This window comes from Phyllopteryx taeniolatus, chromosome 5, assembly GCF_024500385.1.
Source record: "Phyllopteryx taeniolatus isolate TA_2022b chromosome 5, UOR_Ptae_1.2, whole genome shotgun sequence".
Classification (NCBI taxonomy): Eukaryota; Metazoa; Chordata; class Actinopteri; order Syngnathiformes; family Syngnathidae; genus Phyllopteryx; species Phyllopteryx taeniolatus.
The window spans coordinates 16,194,877-16,220,162 of NC_084506.1; the positions used below are offsets into that span (position 1 = coordinate 16,194,877).

General features: G+C 42.5%; 1 protein-coding gene across 12 annotated transcripts in view; it reads right to left on the reverse strand.

Annotated features, from left to right (window-relative positions):
• Positions 1–929: 929 nt before the first annotated feature.
• frmd4a (FERM domain containing 4A) overlaps positions 930–25,286 on the reverse strand; it is a 163,967-nt gene continuing 139,610 nt past the window's right edge. For 6 of the 12 annotated variants that reach the window (XM_061773146.1, XM_061773144.1, XM_061773142.1 and 3 more), the window contains 12 exons: positions 24,686–24,762; positions 22,211–22,352; positions 21,951–22,092; positions 18,787–18,920; positions 18,587–18,709; positions 14,735–14,966; positions 13,757–14,051; positions 11,638–11,796; positions 11,238–11,567; positions 8,426–9,009; positions 6,059–6,161; positions 930–5,452 (listed from right to left, as the gene is read on the reverse strand). In XM_061773146.1, the coding sequence (XP_061629130.1) occupies positions 5,350–5,452; positions 6,059–6,161; positions 8,426–9,009; positions 11,238–11,567; positions 11,638–11,796; positions 13,757–14,051; positions 14,735–14,966; positions 18,587–18,709; positions 18,787–18,920; positions 21,951–22,092; positions 22,211–22,352; positions 24,686–24,762 (2,424 nt within the window). In that variant the 3' untranslated portion in view covers positions 930–5,349. Of the gene's footprint in view, positions 5,453–5,791; positions 5,864–6,054; positions 6,162–8,425; positions 9,010–11,237; positions 11,568–11,637; positions 11,797–13,756; positions 14,052–14,734; positions 14,967–18,586; positions 18,710–18,786; positions 18,921–21,950; positions 22,093–22,210; positions 22,353–24,685; positions 24,763–24,883; positions 25,079–25,286 lie in introns of those variants that run through there. The other 6 variants (XM_061773140.1, XM_061773143.1, XM_061773141.1 and 3 more) reach the window with 5 other exon arrangements.

Here is a 25,286-nt window from a genome sequence, read left to right on the forward strand (position 1 = left end):
AATTCCATTACAACAAGCTGGCAATTTTTTGACTTGAGTTCGTTGTCACATTTCTGTGGGGCCAATTATGTATTACTCGTGCACTCGCTGTAGTTGTCTCGCCATGCTGCACTATTTGCATATACTGGCCACTCATGCCAGAGTAGCATCTGCTCCATTTGCACACTGATTGAGGAGTATCCGTAACATTTGCACAACCATTGTCCCAGATTATCGCACTACTCGTCACTTTAAACCGCATACACTCCTTGAAGTCTCAGCGCCCTTTGCACAATGGTCATTGCACCGGACTATTGCGATATTAGTCATTCGAACTGCTCTAAGTGCTAGAGGACTCTGCATCTTTTTGCACAATTGTTTTTTGTCAATGTCTTTATGTCTCCAAAGTGTTCTGTAAATTGACTGTTGTACTAGAGCGGCTCCAACTACCGGAGACAAATTCCTTGTGTGTTTTGGACATACTTGGCAAATAAAGATGATTCTGATTCTGATTCAGTCATCTACTCATGGCCTTGGTGATTTTATTATTACTTTTAAACATAGTTGTGGGTGATAGCTTTAATTTACGACAATATAATTGTTTTTTTTTACTGAAAAAGTTGTAATTATTCAAGAAATTCATATTTTTGTGAGAAAGTTTTAATTTACTATATTGGGGGGAATATCACGGGGAAAATGTATTTTTAGAAAAATAATAAAAGCTTAAAATAACGTATTTACAAAATGTTTTATGTGTCAAAATAAGTTATTTTTGAGAAATGTTTCAACATGAGAATGAAATTATGTTTTAATATTACAGATTTTTCATCAAAATAGTATTACAAGAATACATTTGTATTTGCAACAGGAAAAAAGTACTTTATTAAAGCAAATTACTATGGTAAGAAAGTTGCTTTAATAAAAAAAAAAAAAGACAGGAGTCTTGCAAATTTCATCAATAATTTATTTGCGTTCATCTCCTGAACCAGCGACAGCGTCTCTGAGAAAAAATCCTCACCACTTTTTCCAACGACACACTTTGAAAAATGTAAAGTTACTATACAAATTTTTTTATAGAAAAGAATAAATTAACTGTGGAATTCAGTTATCATTATTATTATTATTTGTATAATTAATTCCACATTTGTTTTCCTACAGCACATTAAATGTATTTGTGTTAACAGTTACATGCTCTATTTGTCAGCTGCGTGTTAAAATCAACTCGGATTGTAACTGACCGACTCTTATGGGGGAACGGTAGATAGCGTGTTAACTTGTGTGTCCACTTGTGTAGCACCGGGATAAGAAGAAAATACAACAACAACAGTGATGGGAAAATTGTTGAAAACCAGCAAGTATTAAAAATACTAATAAATCAATGTCAAGCCTCTTTAAGAGCATTAAACAAAAACAAACAAACAAAAAGTGAGTTGAAACTGTCTTTGCATGGATGGCCACTAGAGGGAGAAGGCTGCACTTGACCACACTGGGCGCCAACACGAGGGTCTTGACTTCGTGAAGGGCGACACGATATTGCGGCTGTGGGTGTCTTTTATCTTCACCGGCATGCGCGAGGGGTGGCAGGATTGTGACGTTTGCTCGCGTTCGGAATGAATGGTTGGGCTTGAAAGGAAGGATTAGAAGCAGCCATCAAGACGAAAAGGTGTGACGTGGTCACTTTTTTCTGCAATGATATTATATTATGTATGTGGTGCTTTTCTAACCCTGTCCTGTTGCATGTTGGGAAGTATGGGATGAATCATTCTCTTCAGCGGGTACACACATACCGATAATCGGACCACATTGAAGCATTTTTCCTCCTTTGTGATCAAAGTCGAGCACAATACACACATTCCGATAATCGGACCAAATTGCAGTATTTTCCCTCCCTTACGATGAGCAAAGGCCCGATTATCAGATGTCTCCTAAAGATTATCCTGATGCATTATCCTGTGTTGTGAGGTGTCAAACGGGATACAGGCAAACTGATAATCGGGTATTAATTGAGCATTGCCTAACTTTCTGATCAAAGTCAGCAAAGGCCCAACTGTTAAATGTCTCTGAAAGATTACCCTGAGCGATAATCCTGTCTTGGTGTGTTAAGAGGGGTACGTGATACTGACAATCAGGCCAGATTTGAGCATTTTTCATCCCTTTCGAATCAACGTCAGGAGAGGCCCAAATCTGAAATGTCTCTGAACCATTATCCTGTGATGGAGGGTGTGTAAAGTGGGATACACATACTAACAATCAGGCAAATTGTTTTACATTTTTTCCCCCTCAATTTCAATTGAAGTCAGCAAAGGCCCGATTATCAGATGTATCTTAAAGATTTTCCTCACCAATTATCCCGTGGTGTGAGCTGTTTTAATCAGGGTTCCCACATACTGATAATCGGACCAAATTTGAGCATTTCCCCTCCTTTGTGGTCAAAGTCTTCGATGACAACGATTATCCGGACTGATTATCCTGTGGTGTTAGATGTCTAAAGCGGGATACACACATATCGATAATTGGGTGGAACTTGTAAATGCCCCCGCACTTCCGATCAAAGTCAACAAAGGTTTGATTCTTGGGTGTCTCTGAATTATTATTATCCTGTGTTGGTGTGTTAAGTGGCGTACACGCATACTAAAGATGGAGCCATATTTGAACATTTTGCCTCCCTTTCAATCAATTTCAGCAAAGGCCCGATGCGAACAGGTATGTGCGTACCTCGCTTTATGGCTTCTCTTTAGTGCTGATGACGTGTTTGTGAGTGGAGGTGACGTTGTGCTTTCTGAAGTTTGGCTAATCCGGCTGGTTGCTGTTCTCCAAGGCTTCCAGCACCCACTTTACGGTTGGCACCCCAAAAAATAAAAAATATAGTAGCACCCATGAATACAAGTGGTCTGACCCTCAGTGTGTGTACAGGCACTATATGGGCACAAGTTTTGGGACAGTCATCTGATTGGGTATGCGGCCATTTTTAGTGAGTTAGTACGTAGTAGTTACTTTTTGCAGTTTTTGCATATCCCGCTGAATTGCCGCAACGGTGACACTTCCAACAGGATAAAATTATCAGAATAATGTTATAATTTTTCCCAACAAAAAAGTGGTAATATTATGGCATCAAGTTTGTATTTTTCAGTTGAAGTTTTAATCTTATGTGATTAAAATCACGATATAACAAGATTAAAGTTGTATTTTTTTCCAAGCGATTAATTTATTCTGAATAATGTTTTTCAAGAGAAGTCTTAATTTTATTAAAGTTGTGATTCTGGGAAAGAAAAATTGCACTATTACAACATTGCAGGTGTGTTTTTTCAAAATTAAATACTTCATTCTCATATGATTAATACTTTAGATTTTTTCTTAGAACAAAAGCCACAATTATACAATATGAATTATATTTATTATGAGAAAAAAACTATATTTTCTTTAGAAAAAAAAACAGATTTAGTTCAGTTAATCTAATTATCTTTGAAAAACTAATCATTATACTGTATTACCAAATCAACGCTGTATTTTTCTGAGAAAAATTTTTCCCTGACAAGAATAAAGTTGCATTTTTTCAACAAAAAATCTCATTACCAGACTAAAGTTGTATTTTCCTTTTTGAGAAAAAAGTGCTAATGGTACCAGATAAAATAAATTTTTTAACGAAGTTAAAATTTCATGAGAATTAAATAAACATTTTCCCAAGAAAATGGTATTAATAATATGAGTGAAAAGACAGAAAATATGTTGTAATTTGAAGCCCGCTGCACACTGATCGATGCGGCCGATAGCGACTGAAATGTGGCGCTGTGTGCGGGGTTTGGCAACTGTTTCAGGAGTGGTCAATCGGTCGGCCACCGGTTTTGCGCCGTTTCAAAATTCTAATCGCCGGTGAACATTGTCACAATGTGGTACATTACAGCCAGTCAAAATGTACGTAAGCTTTCACTCGATAAGTTTTCTACTTAAAGCGAGCGAGACTCAGAACGCCACCCCCACACCATACAAATACAGTATATTAAGTATGGAATATTGTCTTTTACAACAATACTACATTATAATTTGTATAATTTAGAATGCACCTGTGGATGAAATGTATGTTTAATAAATGTGATAAAGTACAATACTGTATACTGTATGTGCAGCATGAAAAGCCTATACAGGCTCGTCCATGTATCCAGTCGCTCAATGCGCGTGATAAACTGTAATTTTTTTTTGCAATGGTCCGGTTCAATCAGGTTCAATCGCATCGCGCAGAGTGTGGCAGGCCTGAGACGAATAAAGTCATATCCCTTTTCCAGACGCCATTGACTAATACTACTACTTCCTGTATGCGTAATGGCCACGTGTCCCAATACTTCTGTCCACGTCATGTGAGAAACAGCATTACTGCAACTGTGTTGCTTTACCAACATCCCACACTGAAGAGAATCCAGGCGGGACTACAACGGACTGACCCGGATTACAAAAGGGGTGGAACGTTCCCGGTAAATTTTGAAAAGTTACCGATAAATATCCATGGGCAATTTTGGAAATGCTCCAAATTGGAAACTTTCCCTGGGAATTAACTGGGAACTGTGGGTAATTCTGACAAAAAAGTATCAAATTCAAGTATTAATAAACAAACATTTTTGTTTTGTTGCAAGGAGACCGCGTCCCTCCCCAAAAAACTAAATCAACTCATAATGGTTGTTTTAGTCACCGTTAGGCTAAAATATATTTTCACCAAATATGTTTATGTTCGCTATTGAGAGCCAACCTTCAATTTTGTAAATTCCCACAGAAGGTTTCCAACGTTGAAAATTCTCACAATTTTGCAGCCTTCAGAGTGCCGGACGGGAAATGACGCTGAGGTCTCTCCGGTGAGCTCTGAATGGATGCCAAGAGCCCCAAAGTTGCAAATCCTCTTCCAAAAACAAATCCAACAACGTTTCTTATTGCTGTAGTCCGGATCATGTTCTATCCTCGTAGACCTGCGACCAGTAGATCCAGCCTGGGGGTTCAAACCGAGAGGAGGAATTTTTGTCATACATGTTCGACAGATTTTATTTTATTTTTTTAAGGAAAAGTCGTCTTCTCCACGTTAGATAATAAATATGCCGGAGGAAATAAAGGATGAATGAGAATACTGAAACCCAATACACTTGTATGGGTTGTTAAGACTGGTGGCTCAAAACCAGCAGGAATCCTCTGGGTTTGGGGGACAACTCTGAAACACACGACGAGACTGCGCTCTCGCTCTCATTCACATCCTCTCGGCCCCGTCGCTCGCGTCACGAGTGGGGAGCGAGGCGGGACGGGGGGGAGGCAGGGGAGGGCCGCGTACAGCTGTTGTTGAGTGGTGATGCAGTGAAAGGGGGGCTCGGGGGGGGGGTGCTTTGCAAGAAGGTCTCAGACCAGGGTTCCAGGTTTGGCCTTGTCGCGTCTGTACCACTGCACGTCGGCCAGCTCGGAACAGGAAGGGCCGCCCAGGAAGCAGCTTTCACTGAACGACCTGCGAAAAGGAGGAAACGGGCATCAGAAATCAACAAGTTGAAGCCAAATGTGAAGAGTTTTTAAGGCCACTTCAATTAAGTTAAGAAACGCTGCTGTTACATGAAAGGAAGCGTGCTTACATTTTGATTTAGCAAAACGTAATGAGCTGTCTAAATGTGTCCAAAGGTTTATAGCCTTGATTACAGCAGACGGATCTTTGTTAGTCAGCCACAATAAAGCGTGAGTGATTTTAGAGCAGATTAGAGAACAAGCACAGGTTGTAGCCAGAAAGAGAGCAGCACCACCCCAAAGAATGCACAGCTCATGGCGGTGGTCTCTCCAGGACTAGGGACAGTACCTCTAGACACCAGAGCTGGGCTGGAGAGGAGACTGACAGACGTCCTCGGTGGGACAGCTGCCTCCTGTGCCTCTAAAGCAGGAGAGCGCACACACATACACACACACAAGGGAAGGTGTGTTAGTGCAGAACAGAGAGAGCCACGCTGAGGAGGGAACGTTAGGCTGCAGAGTGGACAAACGGTGAAGCTCAATAGCAGAGATGCTAGATGAAGGAGCGGTAGAGTGAGAGCATGCCGAGCGGGCGCCGGGGGAGGGTGGGTCTTACCCGCTCTGCCAGTTGAGGGTGTGCTGTGGACTGCAGGGGGGCGTGGGCGTGGCCGCCCGCTCGCTGGAGGGCGTCATACTCCTCTGGCTGTGCGGGGACGCAACTACGGCGGGGAAAACCAAGCTCGGTTAAGAATGCTGATGTAACACGCGAGCATGTGCGTTGAGCACACAGTAGGGCAAAGTAGTTCACATTCTGTTCTTAATCTGGCACATTGAGCATTTACATCATCAAGACAACAATTTCCTACAATAATTTAGCTGTTTCCCCCCCCCTAAAATGTTATTTCTAAACGTATCATTATTATTATTCTGTACTATTTAGGGCGGCACGGTTGTGCATTCAAATCCGGGCTCCACCTTCCTGTGTGGAGTTTGCACACAGACTGGTTATCCAACAGCCAGCCAACTCCATATTCTCATTCGCTGACGAAGCAGGGCAGGGTAAAAATATCAGTGAATCAATGCATCGCAACATCCCCCCACATTCAATAATGATTCAGCAAATCCTCTGAATCAGTTCACCTCCCGGCCAGTGCGTGAGAGTTGCGTTGCAAGGACGGAGTCCACGTTCGACCAAATAACAACAAAATGCTAACCAAAGCGAATAGCAGCATAGTGAAGCCAGCACCTTCAACTTTTAAATCTGACATTTAGGGTCAATTTGGATTCCTCTGTAATTTGGGATGCAGAAAATAGACAAAAGTAAGGTCTTTTTTAAAGCTGTGACAGGCAGAATTTTCAATTTTCATCATAATTTCCAAGAGGCAACAAATATAAAGTTTGCAAGCACTCTTCCTTTTCAATGTGTATATCAAACTGTCATTTTTTGTTTTACTTTAGTGCTTCATATGCACAATAATATTGTTATTGTGTGTTGCCAACAAGGCATTGCCGGGCCCACTGGGAACAAATTAGTGTTCAGTGTCTTGCCCAATGACACTTTGAAAGCAGAGAGTCGGAAACGGGATTTGAACGATCAACCATTCGGTCACAGCGGCCAAATTGCGAGGCCAGGCACCACCTTTTAAAGTCATACACTCTCGAAGTCGCAGATACTACAGTACAATGTGAGTCTGGTGGCCCGCACCTCATGCACGTTATTTTATTAAATAATGCAAAATCCATTTTTATACAATTACTCGATGAATCAATGGGATAGTTCGTAGAAAATCAAATTCTAAAAATATTCAACAGCTGCAGCCCTTGTCGACTGTATTAATGCTCGCTTTGGTTTTTATGCTTGCTCTATACCAGTGGTCCCCAACCACCGCTACCGTGCCGTGAGGCATTTGTTACCGGGCCGCAGAGAAAGAATGACCAATTTATATAATTTCTGTTGTATTGCAATTCACGGGTCAATGTGTTTTATCTTGAAAATTAACCGGATCTTCTCCGCCGCGCGTCTCAATTGACACGTCAATTGCACAGAACGCTTCCGTTTCCGGTCCCAGCCAGCTCGAACGCTTCTACTTCCGGTCCAAGCGGGCTGGCTAACGGCGGCAGAGCTCAAAGAATGAAATCATTTCATAAACTAATTCAGCTCATTACGATAACTAAAAAGATTTGTTCTTTTGAACGAAACGTTCGCGAACCATACAACACTATATCAGGAGTCCTACTTAAAATACGGGTTTATCGCAACAGTTAACTCTAACGCACCAAGTCCGCTCTGATACAGTTACAGTCGTAAGTTTCTGCTCAACACAGGCAGAACTACTTTTACGGAGTTAAAAGTCGACTCTCATTGAGGAGCTACGGAACTGCAGTCTGGTCTGGCTGCCTCCAACAACTCTGATCCCCATTACTGCATCGTGCCCACAGTGGACGCGCCACGAATGGCCAAGGAAGAAGCAGAAGCGAGGCAAGCGTGTGTGTGTGTGTGTATGTGTGACACACACACACACACACACACAAACACACACACACACACCACAGACGGTCCGTGAGAAAAATGCCGACTCCTAACTGGTCCGCGGTGCAAAGAATGTTGGGGATCACTGCTCTATACCATGCCTCACAAAGGTCACGGGTCAGATGGCGCCAATCCCAGCCGAATATGGGCGAGAGGTACACCCTGGACAGGTCGCCAGCCAATCATAGGGCACATATAGACAAACAAGCATATACAGTCTTCAATTAACAGAAGAAGAACGTTTTCTAAATGTGGAGCGTACCCAGAGAAAACCCACACAAGCACGGAGAGAGCATTCAAAGTCCACAAAGCAAGGCAAGAGCCCAGATTCAAACACCCGGTTTTATAACTGAGCGGCGGATGTGCTAACCACTCACCCACCGTGCCACCATAATGTTATTTATTCTCATTTTGAAACACCAGGATGTGACAGCACGAGTAAAAGATGAGTACCTGGTGAGCCCTTGGCGAGCGTTCCCACCCGACTGCCCCGTCCGTGTCCCAGCATGCCGTGCTGTGACCCCGTTTCGGATGAGGTGGAACCCGAGTGGGAGTGACTTCTCTCCTTCAGGCTCCCGGACGACCTCTGGTACCAGCACCGCAGCTCTTCCGACACGGCCGCCCTCCCTCCTCCTCCGCCGCTCCCGTCGCGCCCCAGCGACGGAGTCCGTACAATCTGCGAGCGCGACGGCGTCAGTCGGCCGCTGCCCTCGCCGCCCTCCTCCCCTCCCCAGGCCTCCTTGTACAGTCCCCCGGCTGTGTAGGAGCTGGACGTCTTGAACTGGGCCTTTACGCTGTAGTGGCCCTCCTGGTCGCTCTCCAGGCTACGCACCACCACGGGGTTGGGGCTGCCCTCCACGTACAGCGGGTACTCTTTGATGCGGTACTGGGAGGACGGCTGGCTCTGGCTGTGGAGGTAGACGCCGTGGTGCGCTCCGCCGATGACGCCGCCACCACCCGAACCCCCGACCGAGCCGTTCTTGGCTGCCAGGTTCGGCATGGAGCCGGAGTTGGATGAGCCCAGGTGACCGGCGGACCTGGAGGGAACACGTCGATCAATCACAGAGAAGGGAAAAGCTACAAAATGAAAACATTTCCCTACATATAGAAAATAGTTTACTACTAGTGCGCTGCCAATAAATGCGCAAACTGCTTTGCCGCATTTATCCGATACCGTTACACTGCAAAAACTCAAAAAGAATATTTGCCTTATTTCTAGTCAAAACTAATAAAAATAACTCATGTAAAAAGTAACATTATACAATTTTCACTTGTTACAAGCTAATTTTTATTTGCTTACTTTTACTTACTTCTTCATAATATGTAGAAAAAAAATTGGCAGCGGAGTAAGACATAAAAACGTAATCCACTGGCAATATTTGTCATACTTATTGCAAGTTATTTTAGCTTAAAAAAAGTGAAAATTATTGAACAACAATCTACACACTACTAGTACATCTAGTGAAGCACTAGATGTTAACTAGTAGAGGTTTCTACTGTCACAAGTACAACCCCAAATCCAATGAAGTTGGGACGTTGTGTTAAACATAAAAAAAAAACAGAATACAATCATTTCCAAATCATGTTCGACCTATATTTAATTGAATACACTACAAAGACAAGATATTTAATGTTCAAAGTGATAAACTTTATTGTTTTTAGCAAATAATCATTAACTTAGAATTTTATGCCAGCAACACGTTCTAAAAAAGCTTGGACAGGGTCATGTTTATCACTGTGTTACATCACCTTTTCTTTTAACAACATTCAATAAATGTTTGGGAACTGAGGACACTAATTGTTGAAGCTTTGTAGGTGGAATTCTTTCCCATTCTTGCTTGATGTACAGCTTCAGCTTTTCAACAGTCCGGGGTCTCCGTTGTCGCATTTTACGCTTCATAATGCGCCACACATTTTCAATGGCAGACAGGTCTGGACTGCAGGCAGGCCACTCTAGTACCCACACTCTTTTACTACGAAGCCACGCTGTTGTAACACGTGCAGAATGTGGTTTAGCATTGCCATGCTGAAATAAGCAGGGGCGTCCATGAAAAAGACGTTGCTTGGATGGCAGCATATGTTTCTCCAAAACCTGTATGTACTTTTCAGTGTTAATGGTACCTTCACAGATGTGTAAGTTACCCATACCATTGGCACCAACACAGCCCCATACCATCACAGATGCTGGTTTTTGAACTTTGTGTCCATAACAGTCCGGATGGTTCTTTTCCTTTTTGGCCCGGAGGACACGACGTCCACAATTTCCAAAATCAATTTGAAATGTGGACTCGTCGGACCACAGAAGACTTTTCTACTTTGCATCAGTCCATCTTAGATGAGCTCGGGCCCAGAGAAGCAGGCGGCGTTTCTGGGTGTTGTTGATAAATGGCTTTTGCTTTGCATAGTAGAGTGTCAATGTTGGTTTTCGGCCTTGCCGCTTACATGCAGTGATTTCCCCAGATTCTCTGAACCTTGTGATGATATTATGGACCGTAGATGATAAAATGCCTAAATTCCTTGCAATTGTACGTTGAGGAACATTGTCCTTAAACTGTTCGACTATTTTCTCCCACACTTGTTCACAAAGAGGTGAACCTCGCCCCATCTTTGCTTGTGAATGACTGAGCAATTCAGGGAAGCTCCTTTTATACACAATCATGGCACCCACCTTTTCCCAATTAGCCTGTTCACCTGTGGGATGTTCCAAACAGGTGTTTGATGAGCATTCCTCAACTTTCTCAGTCTTTTTTGCCACCTGTCCCAGCTTTTTTGGAACGTGTTGTAGCCATAAAATTCCAAGTTAATGATTATTTGCTAAAAACAATAAAGTTTATCAGTTTGAACATTAAATAATTTTGTCTTTGTATTGTATTCAATTAAATATAGGTTGAACATAATTTGTATTCTGATTTTATTTATGTTTAACACAGCGTCCCAACTTCATTGGAATTGGAGTTGTAGTACTAGTAGGATGCGGATGTCAACTAGAGCACAGTTTTGCCTCACTAGTAACATGCACTTGCCCTACTATTATGCCAAAGTTGTCCTACTAGTTCCATGTATGCTCTTTGTCCTCACTTGTAAGACAATAAAGGGCACCAAAAGGATATTGAACTAATGCTCAAACGGCTTCATAGCATGCCGCATTTTTTCATATCGTACTAGTTTCCATTCATAATTCAGCATGCTAGTATGACATTGAAATTAGGTGCTCAAACGGCATTTAAATAAATACTGAAACGGCTTGCCCTCTCAGCAGTTTTACCTGTGCCTCTGCCGCTGCCTCTGCCTGGCTTTGGAGGGCGAGTCCTCCCCGAGGGTGGAGTAGTTGGGGTTGCTACCAGGCGCCAAGGGCCCAGTTGCCGGGTAGAAGTGCTCCGAGCTGCTCTGGCTGGTGCAAGAGGAGCAGTCGTCCAGCGGGTCGGAGCCATTGGAGCTCCGCGTAGGACCCAGGAAAAAGTCCGGGCTGCCCAGCGTGTGCGGGTGCGCGTCCGGGTCCGACATAAGGAGCTTGCCCTGGGACTCCAGGCTGGAGCTGCGGTTCCTAAAGTGCTGAGCGAGACTGTGCAGACGTGTGGGACTGATGTCCACTGACCTGTGGAACACGCAAACGACACATTTTAATCAGGGTTCCCGCACATGAGGTGAAGTTTTGAAGGACGGACCTAGTGGAATGTACGTAGTGTGGCGTCCGGGTCCTCAGGTCCGGTGTGGACGGCATGCTGGACTGAGAGTTCCACTGAGGGAGGCTCCTGATGGGGCTACTCTGCAGAGAGTTGCTTCCTCCTGCTTCTGTGCTGCCAGAGCTCAGGAATCTTCTGTGACTGCAGTGAAAAGCATCATTTGGAGTAATTAGAGTCGACTCTTTGCAGGGGATAGGGCCGAACCGGGAATAGCCAAGATTTGCGGATAATTGACACCCATTATATAACCGCACTGAAAAAAAATCATTAATAAGTGGGTATAAACCACCAATAAGCCTTTTCACGATTGGTTCCCCCCCAAAAAAGAAAAAACAAAAACAAAATAAGTAAAAATGAAAAAGAAAAAAAGAAAAAATAAATGTGTAAAATAAAATAAAAACCTGATGAAAACAGATGAAACTGTGGATGCCCAACCGCAAGTATGTGGGGTTCCGTTATATACACAAAATACCTCCAGGGGCGAGCACAGTGATTTCAACCAGTGTGCTATGAGAGGTGTCCCACGGGAAAATATCTAATTTGATTATTTTCAAACAAATAATGTATTCATGCTCATTTATCCCAGCAATGTATAGTGACAAGCATAACAATTAAACATTCTTATACTAGATGGCAGAAGGTCCATATTCATCCATTCATCCATCCATTTTCTGAGCCGTTTCTCCTGACTAGGGTCGCAGCCGTGCTGGAGCCTATCCCAGCTGTCATCGGGCAGGAGGCAGGGTACACCCTGAACTGGTTGCCAGCCAATCGCAGGGCACATACAAACAAACAACCATTCACACTCACGTTCACACCTACGGGCAATTTACAGTCTCCAATTAATGCATGTTTTTGGGATGTGGGAGGAAACCGGAGTGCCCGGAGAAAACCCACGCAGGCATGGGTAGAACATGCAAACTCCACACAGGCGGGGCCGGGGATTGAAGCCGGGTCCTCAGAACTGTGAGGCTGACGCTCTAACCAGTCGGCCACCCTATATAACCCTATATTCAAACACACTTTTTAAAGACATTGCAAATGCATTTGAAAACAAAAAAACATTGCAGGTATAAAATATATAGAAAATACTGTACTTTTTGTTGTTAGTGTCTGTCTACATGCATGCCCCTTTAAGAGGTGGGGCCTGGTGGGAGGAACATGTGACATCGGTGACCCTGTGTGCGAGTGTCTGGGTGTGAGCTGTGGCCGACAGCAGCTTCTCCTTGTTTGTGCTCAGTGCTCGCTGAGTTTTACTGTTCAATAAAGGGCTCAAAATTGCATCGGCAACTGTGGCTCTCCTTTCCCACATGCGAGGGCATTACAGTGAGTATGCGTACTGTGAAATCCAAATGATCGCTTAAAAAAACCTTGAGATATCGTAGGGGTACAAATGATGACGTTTTACGAGTTTTTGTATTATCAGTCGTTGTGTCAATTTCTTGCTTTGTGTTGCGAGCAAAAATTTGACCTGAAGAGTGAGCTTCCGCCAATGGATGGCAGCAGCGAACTTCACAACATACAGTCACCCTCAGTTCATGTGTTTACCTCACAGTTGCATCTTCGTTTTTTGTACAGGTATTTTGCCAAATTATTTATTTTTAGAACCATGGTTCTAAGAAAGTGAGTGTTGATAAGAGGAAGCGGATCATGTCCATTGAATGAAATTGTGGGAAAAACAAGCGCGAGGTGCGCGTGTAGTCGACCAGGTGACTTTTATGATACACGGAAGCAGAAGCAATCGATAAAGCGATAACGCCAGCCAACGGCGCTGTAATAATAATGTTTTTCATGAGAAAAAAAGACACTCAACAGTATTATACCGTGTAAAAACACGCAGAAGAAACATTTTCTCTCCACATAACCTGCAAACAAGAAAAATGCAAGCATAAAATGTTCTGTCGTCCTTGTTCTTCTGTGGGGTTTATTGGCGTTTGGCAAACCAGTTTAATGGTGCATTAGTGCCACCAACTGCAAGGAAACCAATGTGAATTGATGGTGGCCGGAAGTTTGCTGCCGCCATGTATTGGCGGAGGTCTGAAACGCACGCGTGTCTTGAGTTTTTTTTAGAGACATCGGGCTAGCAAATACAGACTCCTACCTGGAATGAGATGAGCGCTTCTTGACTTTTTCGTATGGCTCGTCAAGCGACGACTCGCTCCACATTTTGGGCTTGATGGGCGATTTATCGTAGTCTCCGCGGCCAAAGTGCAGGTGCCGCAGCCCATCCAGGGACTGCGGCGGCGGGGGACGACTGTGAGACGGCGGGCGCGGGGGGAGGCCCTTGTGGGGCGACGTGATCGGAGAGAAGTTGGGGGTGCCGGTCACTTGGGGGTCGTCATCATCCAGCACCAGAGCGTCGGATAGTGAACTGTCTTCGGAGCCAATGTTGGCTTCTACGAGACGGAAAGACAAAAACTGTTAAATTGGGTCCTCCTTTTATTAAGGGATTTGTCTGTAATGCAGAAAATACCGCTAATATACGCTCATGCAGTAGTAAAGCTTGTTGACAGATTGTTCACATTTTTTCATCAGTGATTAAAATTTAAATATATATTTTAGGCAAATTTTTGTTAGATTTAGATAAACTTTTGTCAGTTTTTTTCAATCATATTTTCGTTCGAGGTTTTTCATATTTTGTCAGTTTTTTGTCAAATTTTGGCATACCTTTGTCATTAAAAAATGTTTTGTTCATTTTTTGGTAAAATCTTATTTTTTCACCAGATTGTTTTGTCTAACTTCTGTCATATTTTTGTCAGTTCTTTTTCTTTCTTATTTTCATCAGTCCTTTCTTCTTTTCTGGATATTTGTAATTTATTGGCAGTATTTATTTTGTACCTCGTAGGCGTTCCATTTTTAAGGCGGCAATCTAACTCAAAGTTGTACGTAGTGGCAGTGCGCCATTGTCAGTCACTAACGCAAATGCCAAGTCATAGATACAGAAAATATTTATATGAAAAAGACTACTAGTCCATAAATATAAAGTGTAAATCGAACCTGTCATGGCACCTATTCCTTCGGAGGCCACTATATGAGAAAATACTGTCAGTGGGACCACAAATCCAGAGGGTGCCGGTACCTTCGATTATAAGCGACGCCCTCTGTGTGGGCTTCTTTCCGGAGCGCACCCGATATTCATTGATGGAGTTTTCGATCTCCTGTAGCTTCTTGAGTGCGTTGAGATAAGACGTCTTCCTCTGCTTCTTCAGCTTCTTGCTGCTCACGTGCGGGTCGCTGGCCAGGCGCCGGGCAGCCTCGGTAATCTGCGACTGGATGGCGAACTCTCGCTCCGAACGCTCCAGCTCCTCTTCCTGGGACCAGCACATGCACAGATATGAACCAATCGGCGTGGGCGACACCAGAAGAGCTAAGTTAAGTTACGTACTCGTGATCCAGAAACAACAACAGGCTTAGTTTGCAGACGCTGTAATTCTCCCATACTGCACGCATATACAGGTTGCCAGAGAAAGCACAGTGCAGAAATAATTTATCTCGGTCACAGCGGATTTTCTCACCGCTGAATCCTCACTATAGAAACACTCGACACTCCAATAATAACAGGCTGGTTTCCGTAACAAGGCTGTGTTTCTCTAAACTTTTTCTGGGATTTGTCAAGCAGGAATCACCAGGTGAGACATCTCAATCAGGCTTTGAGTTATATTTAGTATCAACTGAACTGTACTGGTGAACGACTGGTTTGAGTGTCTGCCTCACAGCCCCGCCTGTGTGGAGTTTGCATGTTCTCCCTGTGCCTGCGTGGGTTTTCTCCGGGCACTCCGGTTTCCTCCCACATCCCAAAAACATGCATGGTAGGTTAATTGAAGACTCTAAATTGCCCGTAGGTGTGAATGTGAGTGCGAACGGTTGTTTGTTTATATGTGCCCTGCGATTGGCTGGCAACCAGTTCAGGGTGTACCCCGCCTCCTGCCCGATGATAGCTGGGATAGGCTCCAGCATGCCCGCAACCCTGGCGAGGATAAGCGGCTCAGATAATGGATGGATGAACTGTACTGCAACAGGGGGTCGGGGAAGTATGCCGTGTGCTGTACCGTACTGTAGCGATTCCCACCAATACTGTATATAAAAAGAAACATTTATTTTTGAAAAAACCGAAAACTACGTTGTACTGAATTGTGGAGCTATGGCGCTAACTGTTTTTCACCATTTCAGTTTTCCTGATATTTTGGGCGTGGCTAAAATGGCGCAGCGCGATGCACTTTGGAGTCCAGTATGAGTCGCCCCTCGCAATCTAGTTAAGAACTTGAACGCCTTTCTTTGCATCAGCGGTTGCGATGTGCAGTTAGCTAGCTAGCTATGCCTCCTATTGACGTGGCCGCTTTAGAGCCCCTTGCCATGAGTGTGCATACATTAAGCTGATGAATAAAAGCAGAAGAGAGACGTTAAAAAATAAAAATAAAAAAAAAGGTTCGACATGATCGTGACAGCCAGCGTGCGACAGGGGCTTCGCACTGGCATGGCCGCCTTAGAGCGCCTCGTTGTAACAGCGTGGAAAAGCTCCACAACGAGCCGGTGGGATATATTCCAGCCACTGGAGGCTTTAAATTAATATACAGTATTTTCATGGCTCGAATGGCTTCATGTAGTTATGTGTGGGCATACGATGCTCGATGCTAGATGCTAGTGCTATTGCTAGAGGACTCTGCATCTTTTTGCACAATTGTCAAAAAAAAATAAATTGTACCAGCATTACCAGATAACTAGCAACCCTTTATTGCTCAGTGACTGTTTTTTGTCAATGTCTTTATGTCTCAAAAGTGTTCTCTGTCAATTGACTGTCTGTTGTCGTACTAGAGCGGCTCCAAATACCGGAGACAAATTCCTTGTGTGTTTTTTGGACATACTTGGCAAATAAAGATGATTCTGATTCTGATGATATAGCATCCATTTTTCCAGGTTGTAGAAGTGGTATTTGATTGGCAGTTGAGCGGGCTTGGTTTCAGCGTATTCAGCGGACACGCCCACAGAGTATGAGAGTTTTCATGATTTTAAAGCCTCATTTTGTATACTTGGCAATTTTATTTAATCATTTGGCATTTTATTTATTTCATTTTATTTTAATTGTGTTTAATCTTCTCGAGAACGTAAAATTTATAAGACATTTATTTTTACTTTAAATTAATTACAGATGAAATGAGAATGAATAATTATTTAATTAGTAAGATAAACTCTTTTACATAGTTTACATACACATTTTAGAAATATTCTTTATAAATATCTCATGTACAAATGACCAGCCAATCTATCCGTTTTAGAAATCAAATTGGGCACAAAAGTTTGCGCACCCCTGGTAGAGTAAAACATATGCAAAAGTAAATTTCCATCCATTTTCTGAGCCGCTTCTCCTCACAAGGGTCGCAGGCGTGCTGGAGCCTATCCCAGCTATCATTGGGCAGGAGGCGGGGTACATCCTGAACTGGTTGCCAGCCAATCGCAGGGGACATACAAACAACCATTTGCACTCACATTCACACCTACGGGTAATTTAGAGTTGTCAATTAACCTACCATGCATGTTTTTGGGATGTGGGAGGAAACCGGAGTGCCCGGAGAAAACCCACGCAGGCACGGGGAGAACATGCAAACTCCACACAGGCGGGGCCGGGATTGAACCCCGGCAAAAGTACATTTTAATAAATTAAAATATTGTGGAAAACTTCATTTATTTAAGTAGTTTATCTCAAAAAGAGAAACTCATGTATAATGTAGATTCACTAGAAAAAGGGAAAAATGTCATTATTTCATTAAAAAAATATGACTAGACTTAGCTAAAAGCTAACAAAAACCCCAAATTTCAATCTCAAGAAATTATATTTACACATGAGACAATACAAATGATTTGTAACATTGAAATTAAGTAGAAATTGGCTTTCTGAAAAGTATTTCATGAATTTATACAATATGAGTATCACTTTTTGAATTGAACTACTGAAATAAAAAACACTTTTCTACGATATTAAAATTTATTGAGATCCACCTGTATATGCACTATATTTGTTGTATAAAGACAATAAATGCCTGTGTGTTCTTATCATTGTGACAGAGCTGTGACGCATTCACTTGGGTCAACATTGTAGACTACCTCAGTCCTGAGGAATCTCTATTACTTACGCACACTGCTAGAGCAGGTTGGTATGTGTGAATGAGCAGCCAATGTTGACCAGGCAGGTCTGTGATTTAAAAAAAAAAGGTTCCTGGAACAAGTTCAATGCCAACAACTGCCATTCAAAAAAATAAAAAAATATACCCACGCACATACTGTACACTGGCAGCCTTTTCACCACAAGCTCTTCCTGTGAGGTGAACTATTTTTAGAAGTACCGCAGCTCTGGAATATATGTTTTATATTTATATGTATAAGGCAGATAAAGACATTAACAGGTCCTTCATGTTTTAGCTTTTAGCTAACATGCCTCTTTAAAAGCTTCCACATTGTTTAATGGAAGATAGATTTTTTATTTATAAATAAAATCAGTTGGGTCTTTGGCATGCCTACCCACCAATCAAGGTGTTTGGCGATGTGTCCGCTGCATGAGCCGCATACACGGATCCACACATTAATTGAGATGTGTAATTTGGGGTCTTGATGATGATGTGCTGCCTCCACAAGTGAAAATAAAATCAAGTCAGGATTTGGACAATTCTAAGGTAAAGAATGTGTATAAACAATTAATCTATCAAAATAGTTTTCGATTCATTTGATAATTAATTAGATGTAGTTTAATCGATTAATTGTTTCACCTGTAAATGCAATATACATTTTTATCTGATTGGTCAATGGGTTAATTGGTAGAATAAAAGAGTGGAAAGCGCGCTATAATTCTTGATCCTTGGGGTATTTTGCTACTGGCATGTCACAGTCTTGGGGTGTGTTTGAAATTGTGAAAAACCTTTATAGTATGAAAATATTTTACCTCGCCCTTCGGAAGAATCTTCTGCTCATCCAGTTTGAAGGCAGTGCCGATCTTTCGCCTGACTGTGGGAGCTTCCTCTCCCGGATCGAGAGGGTATTCCTTGGGAAGTTTTCCTGTCAGCTCCTGCAAATGTAAAGTAAAATGAGGCTACAAATGAAGATTTAGTAGAGAAGAGATATAGTCGAGAAGTCTTGGCATACAGCCTCTCTGATGCAGATGTTCTTGAGCTCCTCAAGCCTCTGCCTCAGCGTCTCCTCCAGAGCTTCCTGACGAGCCCTCAGCGCAGCCAGCATGTCCTTCTTGGCTGTTTGGGAGCTGTCTGATTCCTGAGAACCTGCAAAACAATCCGAGCAAGTGTCAGGAGTGTGTTGGTATGCTGCTGTTTGCAGTTGTGGGGTCTTGGCTGCTCAGGAGAAAGAAGGAGAGATTGTCCATGCACCTGCACAAGCCTGGCAGGATGTTTACAGGGAAGTGAGTGGAACATTTTGATAAGGAAGCTGTTTGTTTCAGGGAAAAGGGGGGCAGTGCGGAGGACAAAGTCGGTGACGCACAATCTCAGGGGGGCCCGAGATGGTGCCAGTCTTGTTTGTAACACGCCTTTAAGTTTAAGACAAACTGCTCATGCACACTGTTGCCCTCTCCTTAGGAAAAGAAAGAAACAACGCAAGACTCACCAGCAGAGAAAGCTGTGGCAGAAAGAAAAACACATGGCTTTAATTCACTCATGGTTGGATTGTTGGCAATTCTCACACTGGCTTCTAAAGACACAATGTGAAGCAATGATGGTCCTTAGGATGGTAGACTGGCTGATTATAAAGAGAACTGTGTCTGTTGTTGGCATGGAGACCATGGATCGCCTACTTTGGTCTGTAGTATCATTAAAACAGGACCACTGTTGTGTAGCGTTGAGGCTCATGTTACCGTTCAGAGTCATTCAGAGCATGTTGCAATGCAGACAGGTTCTGGTGTGTTCATTGGAGTGAATTATTTACTTCTAATCATGTCTGATCATAGCTAGCCAACTAGATAAACTAAAACAAAGAGCAGCAATGAATAGTGATTACAATACATTTACATATAATCGAATTAATATATTAAGAATATAAGAGTTTGAATTATAAAACACCCAATATGTACAGTGTGTTTGCATATGTATTCATAATGGTTCTAAATTTGAGAAGAATTAAAGGCTACTGCGATTCCTTTACATATGAAACTGCAAAAACCCTAAATCAGTCGGAACGACTAACAAAAACAATGGAGGAGAATGAGGGTCTTCTTCTGTATTTAGTTCTATGCATGTTGTTATTGGCCAGAGTAAGGACGTGAATTTTACTCGAGAAGAGATTGAGGGCAGAAAAATGGAGACTGTGTGGAGTATTATACCGCAGCGTACAGCCTCAGCTAAGCTAATGCCAAGTGATCGTGTTCTTGATCGATGGCGAGAAGAGCCAAGGAGGTACCAGGAAGTGTTAACACTGAATATAATTACACAGTTAAGGTGCTTGAAAACAGGTACACTTATTACAACTTGCAGTTTATGGCAGTTCAGTTTTATTTTAAAAAAAAATGAAGTTTGCATTAATTATATATATATTTATCTTGGTTGTGTGGGGGGGGGGGGGCGCAAACATTTCTTATGAACCAAAGGGGGGCCAGCAGAGAACGTTTGGGAACCACTGTGCTATGGCAAGATGGCCTTGAATAAACAGTGGATTTGTGGACATGATGACAGGACAACATGTAAACAGATTAGGCGATCTGTACAAAAAATGGGTTGAAGACCAAATTTCTTGTGCTAATTGTCCTGTCACACTCACAACTTGTTCAGCACACGTGTGCATTGTTTGAAAATGCCAATGAAAAGCTGACGTTTGACCTGCTGAACTGTACATTCCCACAAACACTAAATTTAGAGGCCGGGGGACTCTGGAGGACAATGGTGCACCACACGGAGGGCGAGGGGGAAGTCTACACATTAAGAAAGGCTTGGGATGTGATTTGTACACACAGTACATAGCTGGGGTGGGCAAAGTATGGTCACTGACGTGTAGTGGTACATTTGCCTGACTTCGGGTGCAGGCAGCGTGGGTTCAGTTCCAACTCAGGGACAGTGTGAATGTGAGAGTGATTGGCTCTCTGTCTCCATATGTGCCCTGCGACTGACTGGCGACCATTTCAGGATGTAGTGCGCCTTTTGCCCGAAGTCAGCTGGGAGGGCTGCAGCATATTTGCCCCATTGCTCGGTGTCAAACTTATTTTTGTAGCGGGCCAAATTGGAGTTATTGTTTCCTTGAGGCGGCCGTTATGACTATGAAACGATATAAATGTGTAGTCACCTCATCATATTATTACATATACAAAAGAAATTCATGGATAATGACTTACAACTCAAGGCAAACAGTTAGTGCAACTGTTGTTCAATTTATATATATATATATATATATATATATATATATATATATATATAAAGGTTTGGTCGGAAAAAAATGCTTGCCAGATGAAAAATGTACTGAAGGTGAGCACAATTTGCAATTTCGTTCCAGATCTTACCAAAACACATGAAGTAGAAAATCTTGTGGCAGGCCGGATTTTGCCCCCGGGCCATAAATTTGACACCTGCAATTGAATCACTTTTTTTCCTTTTAAATTGGTTTATCAACTGTATTTATTCATTTTTTAAATGTATTTGTATTAATCTTTCTGATTAAATAACGGATACTGAGTCATTATAAAAAATTGTAAAATGTTTTAAACAAATGCATTACATTTATATATATATATATATATATATATATATATATATATATATAAACAATGTAAAATAGCATTTATTGATTGTATGTATATTTTTATTCATGTATGTGATCAAATAATTTAGTAACTGATTCATTGTAAAAAATAAAATAATTATTAAATGAAACTATTTTACATTCTACAGTTGCTTTGTTTCTTTGATTAAATAACGGGTTAATCAATTCTATCCATCCATTTTCTGTACCGCTCTAAATAAATAAATTAAAAATAATACATATTTGCATTTTTTTTTAAACCACTTCTACAAATAACTTTACCCATCAGTCCGGTTTAAACACCAAATGTGGCCCCTTGAAAACAAAAGTTTGCATGGGTGTGTGTGTGCATGTGTGTGTGTGTGTGTGTTTGAGAGGGACAACATGAGACGCAAAATCGATGGCGTCCCTCTGGAGGCAGCTGTTTTGGTCCAGCCAGCTGTCAACCAACGCCCTGCTCTAATGCCACCACACAAGAATGCATTTGACTATCAATCTTTCACTTTTACATACACATGTGCACACACACACGCACACACACACATACAGTATGTATGTATGTGTGTACTGACCTGAAGAGAGCAGACTGCCACTGCTCCCACTGATAATCTTGCCTTTGCTGCCCATGTTGGCCAGTTTGGACATTTTCAGCGTTCCCGTTTCGGTGAGGTCGATGGCAATCTCACTCAGACTGCGTGCTGCATGGATCTTAGACTGGACACACACACACACACACACAAAAGGACATCACAGGGAGCTCGCAGCGTCTCAACCATCACATTTAATCGTGTCTGCGGCGTAATAGTGAGTAGGTGGGGAGGGGATGACTGACCTTGCTCTGCTTGCGGTCCAGATAGAATTGGTGCTGGCTTATGGCCATGGCCCAGATGGACTTGATGAGGGCCGGACAGGCGTACCAGGTGTGCACTGCGATGCCACTGTGCCCAAATGTCCTGCGTGTCACCGACGCCCTACAGTAGAAGCGGACACAAGGCCTCTTTATACACACTGATACACACTGGGACAACGGCCTATAGTGAACCCCCATTCATAGCAGGGAATACGTATGTTCCACATGAACCTGCAAGAGGTGAAAATCTTCGATAAAAAGAGATCGTAAAAAACACATCAAAACAAACTTAAATCAAAACACATTCTGAAGCACGTTGTAAATGTACTGAAAAACACAAACTAAATATATGTACAAAATGTATGGAAATTACTGTATGTATTGTGATATGTATGCGCTAGATATGTGCCTTGAAGAGGCGGGGCCTGGCAGGTCTGCATGTCATGTCAGCAAGTTTGCGTGTGAATGTGTGGGTGAAAGCTGCGGTCGACAGCAGCACCTGCCTGAGTGTGGTCTTGTCTTTTACGGTTGTCCCGGCGTTCAATTAATGGCTGAAAAGTGCATCGGTGACAGTGGCTCTCCTTTCCCACTTGCGAGGGCATTACAGGAGGTAATACTATAAAAAGCCATGAAAAATTATCCCTAAAAAAAAAATGCAGATTTTGCAATACAGTACAGCGACTCTCAAGTGTGATACATGGGCACACTCTAGATGTACGTGAAATACTCGCTGCCTCAGTACAGTTCAGTTGTACTTAACTTTTAAGCTCAATAAATTCACATTTAATGTTTTGGAACTGTTTGTTTTTAAACATTTACTCAGGTACAATTTCATTTTATATATACATTTTAATTGAATCATTAAAGTACAGGTTTTTATTACCCTATATTATAATGTTAAAGTTCAGACCATTAATGTTACAGTGCCTTTTTTAGGTGGCACTTGGTGTAAAAACGTTTTGAGAAGCACTGGACAAGTAGACACGTTCCACAAACAGATCTCCGACATCGATGCACTGCGATATAGCTGGCAAACAGTGTCTGACTATCAGAGCGCAATAAAAGACGACTGGGGTGCTTGCGAGGACAGGAGGCACGTATTAGCCACACACGACGCTTGCCTGTTTGCTCATCCTTATTCAAACACACACTCACGGCCAACTCACCCTAATGACAGCTCCTCTCAAAGAAAAAACCGCTGCTCGCCATTTCACCCTGTCCCCGACTGCTTTTCCACCCACCCACCCCTCACATATGGAGCCTTGTTAAATAAATACAGACCGGGTCACTTGGGCAAAAAAGCGGCCCGCTCACACAGATGTTAAGTCGTTCGTGGGGTCCCTTGTCAAGGCTTTTTGACGTGTGTGTTTGTGTGCTCTATGATAATTTGTTTCTTTGTGACCCACCTTTAGGATAATATTTTGGGAAAATAATTAGAACATGACAGAAATGATAAACGGCTTGAAATGATTTAGGTAAACATGCACAAAAAGTGTTTACTTGAAGTACATAACTGTACTGTTAGTTCATCCTATAGTTCCATACCTATGTCTCTACTGGGTCAAAGGGCTTTAAAAAGCATCATATTAAACATCCATTCAGGTTCTATAGTGCTTATAGGCGAGAGTAACACTTTACCAAAAGTGAGTTACAGTATATGATTGTATTTAGTTATTCACTGACATGGACATTTATATTCGTCAACTGGAATCCAACCATTTACTGCCATCGACAAATGTATGTCATGTACGTTTTTAAGGAATGTCAAGATTGTAAACCACTGTAATGATGAACAAGCTCATTTTCTCAGATTTTTTTTTTTCAGAAACAGGTGTTTTTGGTGAAACCAGACCATGTTCTACTGCTGATGATTAAAGAATGGAAAATAGTTGAAACAAATGTTTTGTTTCTGGTTAAAGAAGAGCGTTTGCTCTTTCATTTGGTAGGTTCGGTGCTTGTCGCAGAACATATTCTGTTGGTCTCAAAAGTGCTTGAAAACGGCTGGCAATATGGGGAACTGCTTTGAAAACGGGTGGCAGTGAATGAGTTAAACATTATTTACAGTATGTATAACATTGTTGACATCGACACATGGGCAACACTTACGCCAAAGTGCCCCTTATCCAACGGAATTAAGTTGCAAGTTTCCGTGTAGATTCACGCACTCACTTTTTTCCGACCCCAAACCAAGGCTGACAACTGTACAGTGTGTGTGTGCAGTAAGGAACAATAAAGGTGCTCCTTACTGAGAGAAACATCAAATCAATAAAAAGGAGTAGAATTTAACAGCAACAACATTCAATCAGTTAGTTGTGATACACAATAATAATGAACTAATCAATACAGGTTAAAGAAGAGACAAGCCAACAACAACAACGACGACGACAACTTTGACTGTACATGCATATAATCAAATAGCCTTCGCATTCCAACGCTCAGTCTGCTGTATAGATTTACCTCCTGGGGTCATGAACTTCCACGGAGAACTTCTTCTCTCGGAAGTAGAGGTTCTCCAGCTGACGCCATTGGAACACCTGAGGTTTGAGGAGACAAAACACGGCCCGACAATTAGTCCACGCAGCTTTGAAGGGAATCCTTTTCTCCGTAAGCTCCACCAGGAGGAGAAAAAACAAAACGCTAACAGAGCTCGATTACCCCACGCTATACAAGAAGCCGAAAGACGTATTCCTCAGCATGTGTGCTATGTTACATCCTCCGCGACGTGCTTGGCTCTGTAGGCGTCCGTTTGAGTGAAAGTGTGTAAAGTTTCCTCCTCTCGTGTAACTTCACTGCAAGGGAGGGAGGGAGGTGGGGGGAGGCTTTTAGGGGCTCCTGACCCCTCCTCCATCCCAAAGGGACTGTGCTTCCTGCCCTGCGGTTGGGAAGGAGAGTGTGTGTGAGTAAAACGGGTCCAGGGGAGGAGTGATGAAGCTTTCTGTGCCCCCCCCCCCTCCACTGCTCTTGGCTCCTTCCTCTCTACAATTGAAGTGCCCTTGCTTTGTTTGATCGGAGCTCAGCGCACGCATAAACATACATTGTCTGAGTATGGTTCTCATTA